The 12,719-nt window shown below is 40.7% G+C and overlaps 1 protein-coding gene across 1 annotated transcript in view; it reads left to right on the plus strand.

The window, feature by feature from the left end:
• Window positions 1–12,719, plus strand: part of GLDC (glycine decarboxylase) — a 97,881-nt gene that overhangs the window by 5,550 nt on the left and 79,612 nt on the right. Inside the window, exon 3 of the mRNA XM_045780702.2 lies at window positions 11,792–11,927. Within this exon, the coding sequence (XP_045636658.1) occupies window positions 11,792–11,927 (136 nt within the window). The remainder of the gene's footprint in view (window positions 1–11,791; window positions 11,928–12,719) is intronic.

Below are 12,719 nucleotides of genomic sequence, written 5' to 3' on the forward strand. Positions count from 1 at the left end.
GGAAATAAATGAAGACCAGCCAAATGAGAAAAGCAAAGGCTATTTATTCTGAACTTGTAGCAAGGGAGTCAGACTTTTGCTTTGGCAGAGGAATGGGAAAGCCTTATAGTGAAATAAAGGAAAGGCTTTAGGTATACCCATGTTGGGGGCTATTGGCATGCAGAAGATGTAGGAGGGCAAATAGAGCAGGGGATCCTATGTGATTGGTTAAGGATGCATATTTGGCTTTGTATGGTTGGTCCTACTTTGGAAGCCAAGACCAAACTTCAAGAAGCTGTTAATTATTAATCAAGTCCTGGCCAATAATTTTGGTCCAATTATTACATAAGTTATTGTGCAGTTTGCTGAATTGTCCCTTGAAGATAGCAATTTGGCTTTCTCCAAGTCTAACTTACAGCAGGCTGTCTTCTGGTGTTTGTTTTAGAAAAGGTATTGGTTTCTTGAGCAGGTTGCTGCAGGTTGTGGGTGAAAGTTATGTGGTAATATATGGTCTAGCCATTGTGTATTTGTGTATTCAGTCTCTCACAATAGAATCTGTCTTGTCCTTATGTTTTTATAATTAATTCTTTTTAGGCAGACAGCTGCTGATCTGAGTGATACCTTGGACAGTCAGTCAATTGCCTGAATTGCTAAATGTTCATTGGCCATCTAGTATGGATAAAGCTCTGTGAGGAAACATAGGTGAATAAACATAATCACTATCCTCAAGAAGCCTTCTTAATATAAATTATGTCAGAAAGTTAAAAAGTTCCAGGTGCCATGAGAACTATGGATAAAATGCTATGAGTGCTCAGAAATGTGAAGTTGGATAGAGAAATAGGGTTTCTGAAACAATGTAAAGAGTTAGAAGCAAAAGCAGTTATCTTTACATTGACTGTTTTTTTTGCGTGTATATAAGGAAAACATGCAAAGAAATAAAGGCAGTATCTTCACTGAGAAAAAGAAAAGGCAAATGCAACATGGCAAGCACAATTAGGGACGTATTTTAGTATTATTGGGATCTCATCATTGATCGAATCTTATCAGAATACTTGTGCTGTCGTCATTTGGGGATTCTGGTGTATGTTCCGACACCACAAAGCAGTTCAACTAGGTGTTCAACAAATTTAACTCAATTCTGACACTAGCTACCTGGAGATAGCATCAGATCCTACAGGTTAAGGGCTTGGTTCCACAAAACTGTCCCCTCTTTAGATGCCAGTCCCAAGTCCACCTATGCTTCTGACCAACAAGCTACATATTGGAGGTTCCCAAAACCCCCTTCTTGGGTTTGATTAATTTGCCAGAGCAGCTCACAGAACTCAAAGAAACATTTGCATATGTTTACCAGTTTATTTTAAAGGACGGTGTAGAAGATAGGATGAGGCCCATAAGGGTTTTGAGCACAGGAGCTTCTTTCCCTGTGGGACTTGGCGTTCACCACCCTCCTGGGATGTGGATGCATTAGCCATCCCAGAAGGTCATCCAGTCTTGTTGTTCAAGAGTTTTTATACCTTAATCTGTATCCTCCCACCCCCAACCCTTTTCCTTCCCAGAGGTCTGTGGGTGAGGCCAAGAAAGTTCCAACCCTCTAATTAGTTGGTTTTTCTTGGTCTTTCTAGCCAGCCCCATCCTGAGGCTATGTAGGGCCCCACTCCAAATCACTTCATTAGCATAAACTCAAGTGTGATCAAAAGGCCTTTTTTTAAAAAAAAAAAAAAGATTATTTGAGAGAGAGAGAGCGCATGCTTGCGCGAGCATGAGGTGGGGGCGGGGCAGAGGGAGAGGGAGAAGCAGACTGCCTGCTGAGCAGGGTACCTGACCTGGGGCTGGAGCCTAAGAACCCAGGATCATGACCTGAGCCAAAGGCAGGCCTTTAACTGATTGAGCCACCCAGGCACTCCACAAAGGGCTTCTTATGAATAACAAATAATCCTATTACCCAAATTCCAAAGACCATATATATTTTTTATTATACAACAGTGATATTTCAGTTAAATGGTGGAGGTATATCCCTATAGAAGTGGAGAAATGAAAATATTAATTTTAAAAGAGATGCATCCTAAAATAATCAGCTTTTCCCCCTTTTTAAAATTAAGATACAAACTTGATATCTCAGTCTTTATGAGTTATCATTTTTGCATTAAAATGTTTTGCGGGTGCCTGGGTGGCTCAGTTGGTTAAGTGTCTGACTCTTGATTTCGGCTGAGGTCCTGATCTCAGGGTTGTGAGACTGAGCCCCACATCGGACTCTGTGCTCAGTGTGGAGTCGGCTTGAGATTTTCTCTCTCCCTGTCCCTCTGGTCCTGCTCTTTCTCTCTCTCTGTGGCTCTCTTGCAGATAAGTAACTAAATCTTTAAGAAATAATAAAATGTTTTGGACATCCTTACTTTTTGACATACAAAGGACACAAACGTGTAAACATACAGTGATGAGAGGGCAAATAAAATAGGTCCCGTGACTGGGACAAAGAACATAAAATATAAAAACAACTTTTTCCCCCTTCATCTTGCTAAAGGATCATGGACTTGATCCAGTATCATCAAATATATTTTATATAAATGAAATTACTTCTTTAATATTAATTTTAGAACTGACTTTTGGGGGGGAGCTATTATACCTGTTATCTGTTGGATAAGAAATTAATTGCAAAATTCTGTGGCTTAAAACAACCATGAACATTTATTATCCTCACGGTTTCTGTGGGTCAACAATCCGGGAGCAGCCAGGCTGGATGGTTCTGGCTCCGAGTCTTTCATAATATTGCAGTCACATCGGTGGGTGCTCGTCTGGGCCTGAAGGAGCCACTTCCAACGCGGCTCACTCATGATGGCTGGCAGATTGGTGCTGGCTGTTAGCGGGAGGTCTTAGTGCCTCCCACATGGGTCTGTCTGTGAGCTGCTTAGGTGCAGCTGGATTCCCCCAGAACCAGTGATTCAAGAGAGGGAAAGAGAGCCAGGCAGAAGCTATCCTTTTTATGACCTACCCTTGGAATTCCTGTAGCATCACTTAACACCACTTTCTGTTGATTAGAGTGACTCATTAAGTCTGGCCTGAATTTAAGGGAAGGGGAATTAACTTTCACTTAAAAATTTGTTTATATTTAAATATAGTTGGCACACAATGCTACATTGGTTTCAGATGTACAACGTGGTGATTTGACAAGTTTATGCCTTCTCTATGCTGACCACAAGGGTAGCTACCATCTGTCACCATAGAATGCTATTATTATATCATTGACTATATATTGCTTATGCTGTGCCTTTTATTCATGTGGCTTATTCATTCCAAACCTGTATTTCCGACTCCCCTGCACCCGTCTTGCCCATTTCCCCACTCTCCCGCCTCTCTGGCAACAATCCATCAAATTCTCTGTATTTATAGTTACGATTCTATTTTTTGTTTGTTTTTTTAGATTCCACTTATGAGTGGAATCATATGGTATTTGTCTTCCTCAGTCTGACTTTGGCTTAGCATAATATATCCAAAGTATATAAAGAACTTACACAATTCAACACTAAAAAACAATCTGATTAAAAAATGGGCAGAGGACTTGAATAGACATTTTTCCAAAAAAGATATGAAAATGGCTAACGGAGATATGAAAAGATGTTCAACATCACTAATCTTCAGGGAAGTGTAAATCAAAACCACAATATCACCTTATACCCGTCAAAATGGCTAAAATAAAAACAAGAAATAATAAATGTTGGCAAAGATGTTGTAGAAAAAGGAACACTTGTGCACTGTTGGTGGGAATGTAAATTGGTACAGCCACTGTGGAAAACAGTATGGAGTTTCCAAAAAAAGTTATGAAAGAAATATCGTATGATTCAATTATTCCACTATTGGGTATTTAACCAAAGAAAATGAGAACACTAATTCGAAAAGATATATGCAGCACTATGTATATTGTAGCATTACTTCTAATAGCTAAGATATGAGAGCAACCTGTGTCCATGGATAGAAAAAGGAATAAGATATAGGGGTGTGTATGTATACGTACATACACACAGTGGAGTATTACACAGCCACAAGAAGGATGAGACCATACCATTTACAGCAGTGTGGATGGACCTAGAGGATATTATGCTAAGTCTCCACCTTTTGAAAGGAGGACTGTGAAGGAATTTGCAGATGTATATTTTTATTAGACTTTAATTTTTTAGATCAGTTTTAGGTTCACAGCAAAATTAAGTGTAAGGTACAGAGATTTCGCACATACCTCCTGCCCCCAGGTAGCCTCTCCCATTATCAGTATACCCCCCAGAGTGATACATTTGTTACAACTGATGAACACACATTGACAAATAAACACCCAGAGGTCATAGTTTACATTAAGGTTCACTCTTGGTGTTGTACATTCTGTGAATTTGGAGAAATGTATAATGACACGTATCCACCTCTAAGTATCATACAGAATAGTTTCACTGCCCTAAAAACATACTGCACACATTTTTTTCCCTGCAGACATTTTTAAAACTACCACATTCATCCAAATTAACACATACTTCCTATCTTAAATTATAATGAATTTTATTTAACTTTTAAAAATATTCGGTGCTATCAATGAACTCAGTCATACTGTATCATAAAGATAGTGTTACCCCTAAGGAGTGTCAAGGTACAGAGGACCATTTGCCTACACAGTAACTGTGGCACCCTACTCACCTTTGTCACCAATGGGTTATAAGATACTATCATCAAATCTATTTCTATAGCTTCCTCCATCTGCTTCCCTTTCTCATTTATTGAGAAGCTTCTGTTGGAGATAAGATACTGTTTCAGTCACTGAGGGTAAGAGTCACAGGTAAAGGATGATAAAGATATGATCCCTGACTACAGCTTATAACTAATAGGGAGATAGATACTGAGTAGCAATAAGATCTGTAAATAGGATGAATGCTTTGGTGAGGTTGAGGCATGAGCAGAAGCATGGTTATTTGAGGGGCGCCTGGGTGGCTCAGTCGTGAAGCATCTGCCTTCTGCTCAGGGTGTGATCCCAGGGTCCTGGGATCGAGCCCCGCATCAGCTCCTCCGCTGGGAGCCTGCGTCTTCCACAAGCTCACCCTGCTTGTGTTCCCTCTCTCGCTGGCTGTCTCTCTCTCTCTGTCAAATAAATACAATCTTAAAAAAAAAATGTATGGTTATTTGAGGGATATGGTGAATGACCATCTATGTAGAACATCAGTCTGCAGAAAAGCACTTAAAACAAGATATGGAGGGCTCAGGGCCATGATAAGGGTTTTGTTTTTCTCTGCAATGAGAAGACATTAACAGTTATTACAGAGGGTAATGACATGATTTGTGTTTTGCCGAGTGCCTCTGAGATCAGAGGCAGGGAGACCAGCTGGGAGATTGTTGGAGAGTTTAGAGGTGATATGTGAAACGTACGTTAGTTCAGGTCCACCAAAATATACTCACCAGGATGAGTTTATTAGATATGCAAGAAATTTATTGGGAGTGGGAACAGGAGAAGGCAGGGGAGTCTTTAGACTGTGATGGAGGTCTGACCCTGGTGGAAGCGGAGAAGGATAGAAGGAGAGGAATGGCTAGGAAAATCTTAGGCTGCAAGCATAGATCTAAGAAAGTTTTGGTCAGTCCAAATGGAAGTCTTTGAGCCAAAGTCACCCATGGGAGGGGTCCCACATCTTGCAAGAATGGGTCTGCATTAGTTCTCTTGCTGTTCTTAGTAATTGGCTGGGAGCAGCCTGTGGGAATTATGGTTTTAGTATAAACATGGTGGTTGATCCAGAGGGCTGTCAGTCAGTTTCTAGGCTGAGTGTCTCGAGGTGATGGTAATGTCATTAACTGGAAATAGGGAGAAGCAGAGGGGTCTGGAGGAAGGAGAGATCATGAATATTTGAGCAGAATTGTTTGAGGTATTCATGGAACATGCATTTGGAAATGTTGTAGCAATAGTTGGAAATAATGAGTCTAGAGCTCAAGAGAGAGATGAGAGATGGAGTTCCAGATTAGGGAGTCTTCAAAATGAATTCTTGGGATTGAGATGTTCTAGGTATGGAATAGGGGGAGAAAAGTGGAAGTCAGGATGTTGGGAAATAGAGCATGTAAAAGGAGGCAGAGCTGTCTGAAGTGAAGTAATTCAAGAGGCTGGAGGATAAATTTTCAGGCAGGGGGTTATGGACTGCACTGGCATATCTGGACCTTTCTTAGGCATAAGAGGGAGTACAGTCAACCAGAGGATGTAAGGACACTCTGAAGTAAGAAGAGTTGAGGGGTTGCCTGTCCGATGATCCGAGTGAGAGACAGGAAACGGGAGACTGAGCATTAGAGAAAAGTGGGTAAGGTTCAGAACGGCTATTGTGAGCATCCAAGTAGGGAGAAATCTAGTATTTTTACCAAAAAAAAAAAAAAAAAGAATTTTTTTTTTGCAGAAATGCAAACAGAATTTTAGTAAGGATTCTCAATGCCCACATCATCAACATACAGATTAAACAGTGACGAAATAAAATTTCTAAAATTCTGAAATTACTGCATTAATTAATGCACTGTGTTATTTCACAGAACTTAACAGAATAGATGTGGTTTTCCATTTATAAACGTTTCTCTGAAGCCCATACTTTTAGGGATGCAGTTGAACTAAACATGAGAACAGTTTGTGCATTGCTTTGTCATCATGAGATTCTGTGTTGGTTGATTATTGTGAATATTTGAGCTAGCTATATGTGGGAATTTAGGCGAGTTTTCATTGTAACACCTTGATTCACCTGTATTTTCTGAGCACCTACTATGTGCCTAGCAACCTGCTATGCCCCTGCTCACAAAGAGATTATAATTTAGTGGGAGAGATTCTGGGTTGGACTATAACTTTCTCCCTTTGCCTATTCCTGTGATCTATAAAACATTATCTCTTTCCTGCAAGCATGTTAAAATGTTTGAGTTGGACTCCTAGAACATGTCCTCTTCTTGTTTTTGCTCTGCTGGCTGTAACAGTGTCCCCACAGGGCTGCAAAGAGGAAAAACAAATACTCTGGGACTTCCACCCTGATTCTCATTTCAAACTTACCAATTGGCCTGATTATATAGGTAAACTGGTATTCCAGGTAATGTGAATTGCAATGTTTCTCTGTACATTTCTTTAAAAAATGGTCGTAGATTAAATGAAGAGAGGTGGTAGAGGAGGCCTCCCATAGAAAGTAGCGTGACCCAAGACCAAGGGGAAAATAGCAGACATGGTGCCACTTGTCCCCACTTCCCCACTGTGGGATGTTCTAGTTTTCTTACATCTAGTATTAAGATCTTGAACCTCTATTTCTTTTGGGTAAACAGGAAGGGCTGTAGGGACAGCTCACTCCTGTGGGGACGAGGGACCAAGGAGCCATCACAAACACAGATTGGACATGCCTTAGCTCCTTTTGACATTGGAGGTGCCTGCTGGAGAGATTTAACCCCTGGGGGTAATGAGGGGCTGGGTACAATGGGATGTTAATTAACTGAGCCAGAAGATGGGGAAGAACCTGGCAGGATTAGGGCCAGGTAGATCAGAGCCCCAGTCAGGCCTGCATGGCCCTGTCCCAAGCACATCTTGTCACATAGGGCGGGTGCCCCTCTGTGCGTCTTGAAGCGTTTTCAATTTGAAGAGTTTCCATGTCCTTATCCTACATGACACAGAGCTTACAGATTGGTTTACCTTCCTGGAATGAAGAAATTCTGTGATTCACAGACTTTGGTTGTGAAACTGTCCTTTGTAGGGGGAAGAAATCTGACAAATAAGAGGGAGTAGGGCTTATGGGCTGGGTAAGTGGGTTAAGTCAGCCTATTATGGGGGAGGAGAGGGTGCTGCAAATGATTAGGTGAAGCTACAGAAAGGCTACACAGTACGATGGAACTTGTATGCAAATTCCAGGTTCCAATCAGAAAATCAGAAAATGTCCTGACAAGTGCTATTATTCATGGTCTGTTTATCTCGATTGAGACCCTTGACCCCACCCCATGGTTTTCTGAGCAGGTTTGAAGCCAAGGATCTGCAGGCTGGCAAGAAAAATACGCTAAGGTGGTCTCTGTCCTAACATTCTGGCCCCAGCTTTCCCCTTCAGCCTCTGGCAGGAAAAGGCCTTTCTAGGCACATTCAGATATGAGTGGGTTGGCGTTCTGTCCTGATGATTTCCTTAGAGAACTTTTCCGTGCATCTGGCCAAGTACACGAAGGGCAGGGAGTGGGAGGGAGGCTCTGACACTAGTTGAGTGGCTGTTCTGTGCTGGGTGCTGCCAGACTTCCCGGAACATGCTCTGTGGACCTTTGGCCACTGTGGGGACTGACAGGTGTCTGCCCTCATATTATATTTCACAAGGAGGATTTTGTTCTGTGCGTAGCATTTTAATTGCGTTTTTAATTTTTGAATAACAGGCATAATGTCCAAAGTTAAAAAACACAGAAAGATATGTAAGAAAAAGCAAGACTCCTTCAGTCTCCTCCTATCTGTTTCTTGAGAATCATTCCAGAGATACTCTGTTAAAATATAGCATATGCATATGTATTTATTTTTTTAAATATAAATGGCAGAATCATATATACTCTCTGTGGAAACTTAGGCCTAATATTTTAAGATTGCCAAAAAACAAAAACAAAGCGTGGATATATTTTTTCATACAATTGACACAAAAAGTAATCATAGGGTTATGTGTTAGGGATAACAGCTTAAGGGTGGGGAACAATGTGTGTTTCGGTATAGCAGGAATATTGATCCATACACTTGCCTGTCTATTCTGACATTTTTTCCAGTTCTTGTCAAAATTGGCATACATGGACCTGGACCTGGAGTGCATCAAGTATTTAATAGCTAAATTGGTTTCTTCCTGTTAGAAAGTATTTATTTGTGGTTGGTACAAAGCCCCGCTTGATATTTTAGGTGCTGGTCGCAAGGGAATTGCTATTGGAAAGTCTCTTATGTGGAATTATGTAAGGAGAAAGTGTTCATTCTGAATTCTGCGAAGAGGAACAGTGTGAGATCCACCTGTGGATTCTTAAGAGAGTGGTGCCGAGGTCACTGAACTCTGTTCTTGGTACATTAGAACCAGGGCATTATGCCATGCTCAGAGGCAGAGGAATAAACAAGGTCGGAAGCAGGCATTTATTCCATATAAGGAACTTACTGCTTGAAACCCTAAAGGACTACTTGAGGACTTTTGTGGCTGGGGGTGTGACTGTATGCACAGTGACTGTAGGCAGGCATTTGGAGAATGACACATTGTCTCCAAGTGTTTCTTAATGGACACTCCCTTTCTCTTTCTGTCTCATTTTCCCCCTGATTAGTTTCATGGCCATTCACATTAAGGAAGGCGTTTACCGGAATTGGGCCTGTTTATAGGAGGAAGCTGTTTTTGTGAGGTTGGAAGGAAGAGTGAGAAGAATGTGCACTGCTGTGGGGTTTGCTCTGGAGTAAATGCGCAGCATTTCAGAAGCATGGCCAAGAACCTACCCTACTCTTGATGACTCAGGAGTGTCCATTAGTTTGGTGTACGGAGGACTGCTCATTTGTTTAACTCACTTTGTTCCTAAAAGAAGGTAAATAAGAAAAAGTCAAGCTTGAGAAGCAAGGCTCGTTGATCTTATGGTGCTTCTGTCCTCACATGGTGTTCTCCTCATATGTGTGGCTCTGTGTCCAAATTTCCCTCTTCTCGTAAGGACAGCAGTCACTGAATCAGGACTGACCCTAATATAGCATGAGTTCATTTTAACTTGATTACATCATTAAAACGCTATTTCCAAATAAGATCACGTTCACAGGTGCCAGGGGTTAGGACTTCAGCGTATCTTTTTAGAGGACACAGTTCAATTCACAACACTCCTTTGCCCATCTCCCTCCTGAAATAATGTACTAGCTTCTTACTTCTCTCCCTATTTCCAGGGTCTCCTCTCTGACCTAGCCATCATATCAATAATTATCTTTCTATAATGTAGAAAAGATCATATTATTTATTACTCTATTATTCCTAAAGGTTAAACTCTTGATCTGACAGATAAAGCCCTTCACAGACCATCCTCATTTGGGAACTAGACCTTTTGTCCTCATCACATAGTATGGAACAGGGATCTGTCCTTCTTGCACAATCTGAATTGAAGCTAGCCTTGCTGAATTGTGTGCCTACCCGGCACTGCTAGTCAATCCCAGCTCGTAAAGGGTTCTCGTTCGCCCTCTCCTAAGAAGGCTCTGGGAAGTGATTGGATTTCTTGCACGATTGCTCCTCAGGATGCTGTACTTGCGTATCTCCTCAGATATTGGTTTATTTAACTTTCAGTTCTATTTCCTATACTTTCAATGGAAGACGGTAAGATTGTCTATCATAAGGCGGTTGGATGACATTTACTCATGAAACTGATACTTACAAAACTGTCTTCTCTTTCCTTAACCTGGTCTGGCAAAATGACACACCTCTTGTGAATTTATTTCTTGTGAAAACATGTGGAGTGGAAGGGTAGGATGGAGGGTAAAAGTGTTTTCACTGAGGATAAAGAAGGATTAATGAGAGTAATATTCACATAGAGTTAAGTAGGGTTAAAACAAAGTGAAGCAACCTCTTAGCTAGTTTGCCATTCTAGAGGCTGCTGTATATAGATTTTTCTCTGATATAATAACAATAAAATCAGACAGTTCTAAGATTTAAATGATCGAATCCCTGAGATCTGAAAAGAGCCAGATGTTTGCCCAAGTAGTTAAATTTTTAGCACAATGATGTATCTATATGCGTAAGGGTAGAGAAAGAACCATATAAGTTCATTTGTATCTAGAAACTGTTTTTCAGTGTAATTGCTATTCCTGTAGCAGGTCTGTACCTGGCCCAGTGCGGAAAGTCTAGAATCTGGAGTTAGACAGACTGGGTTGTAACCATTGAATTTAAAGCCATCTAGCCTCAGGCAAGTGATTCTGTGCATGCCTCAGATTCCTAAGCTGCATGAAAAGCAGTTGGTACAATTCCTGGCAAAGAGTAATGCTCAAAAGTCAGATTTTGTTGTTATTGTATGAATGACCCCAAACAGGGTCTCCCCTGCATCCAAGAACTTTTATAATTCCTTCTTAATTATCAAAGTGTCCTAATGGGAATGCTGGTTAAAACTGCATCTTTTATGACAACTGACACTTTACAGTGTTGGGTGAAGGGCTTTTTATAAGTAGCCCTTCAGGTGACACAAAGAAAAAAATATCCGAATTAGCAGAGGCGTTTTAGAGAAAAATATAGGTCATGTGTTGTTAAAGACTTATGCCAATATTGGTATAAGGCAATATAAAAGGGAAAACAATATTTTACTAAGAGAAAGAATTTTTTAAAAATATTTTACTTACTTTGGAGGAGTGGGGGAGGAGCAGAGGGAAAGGGGCAAGCAGATGCTGTGCCGAGCCCAGAGCCCGGCACAGGGCTCAATCTCACAACCCCAAGATTGTGACCTGAGCTGAAATCAAGAGTCCAACACGTAACCGACTGAGCCACCCAGGCGCCCCAAGAATGTAGAATTTTTATTTGGCGTAAATACCACAGAAATGTAAAGGGAACAGAAGAAACTCAGAATGAAGCAAGTATTAAAATTGGGCAATTCTAACAAAGCTAAAAAAAGAAAAGCCAAAAAAAAAAAAAAATATGAGGAACCAAACTGGAGGGGTAATTGAGTGCTATTTTGGGATTTTTGAGATTTCTGCATACACTACTCAGTATTGCTGGGGGATTGATTCTTATATTTTCCATATAGCTGTTTTCACATATATATTCAAAGAAAACAAAGGTCTTAAACTACAATTAGAGCTCTCTTTTAAGATGTTTTCTGTCTGTAATATTTCTCTCTTTGTTATAATCAGGTGAAAATGAAATCCTTACAACTCTGCATGCCATTTCCAGCAAAAACCAGATCTGGAGATCGTATATGGGCATGGGCTATTACAACTGCTCCGTACCGCAGACGATTTTGCGGAATTTACTGGAGAATGCAGGATGGTAATGTATTACTAGATTGAAAACAGGAGTACGATGTTTTGATTTGCATGATTCTCCCCGTTTTCCCACACCTCCTTCCCCCTTGGAGTGTCAGAACTTTCATACAGTGACACCCACACTCCTGCGTTGTCTGTAACCTCCAGGAACCTACCTGGCTTTCTCTGGCTTGGGAAATTTCCTTACTCAAATGTAGAGGAAATGTAGAGTTTCTTCCTACTCTTATTCCCGTAAAAAATTTTTAGAGCTCTAAAATGTGGTTGCTGGTAATTTCTTTCTCTCTAATTTAATGTCTATTCTGTCTTTGTAAGCATATTGAGCAAGATGTCAGCTTGTAGGTGGGCAGATGCAGGGCTTTATTCTTTAGAAGCCCTGGAATTTTAAGGCTGTTTTTTTGGTTTTTGTTTTTTTTGTTTTTGTTTTTTTTTTTTCTTTTTAAGGTTATGTCTGAGCTTACTCAGTGAGTCAGAATCTTAGTCCGTTGTCTTCTCATGATTTTAGGAGTATCCTTCATCACTCCCCCCCCACCCCTGCTGCATTCTGGGTACATGACCAATTGAAAAAACAGATGTAGTATCAGGTAAATGGAGATTAAAATATCAGGTTTATTACTTAGCACTTTGTAGATAAAGAGAAATATGTATTCTGTGAACAGCGTCTTCTAGAAACAGTAGAAGAAGGGGCTGAGCTGCACATACTCAGTTTCTTGTTCTGTTCTCACGCCACCAACGAGGAAACTCATTCCTAGTCTTCTAGGTTGTGTGTGCGTGTGTACGTGTGCGTACACGTGCGCGC

Source organism: Ursus americanus, chromosome 18, assembly GCF_024610735.1.
Source record: "Ursus americanus isolate L20-20 chromosome 18, mUrsAme1.1.p, whole genome shotgun sequence".
Classification (NCBI taxonomy): Eukaryota; Metazoa; Chordata; class Mammalia; order Carnivora; family Ursidae; genus Ursus; species Ursus americanus.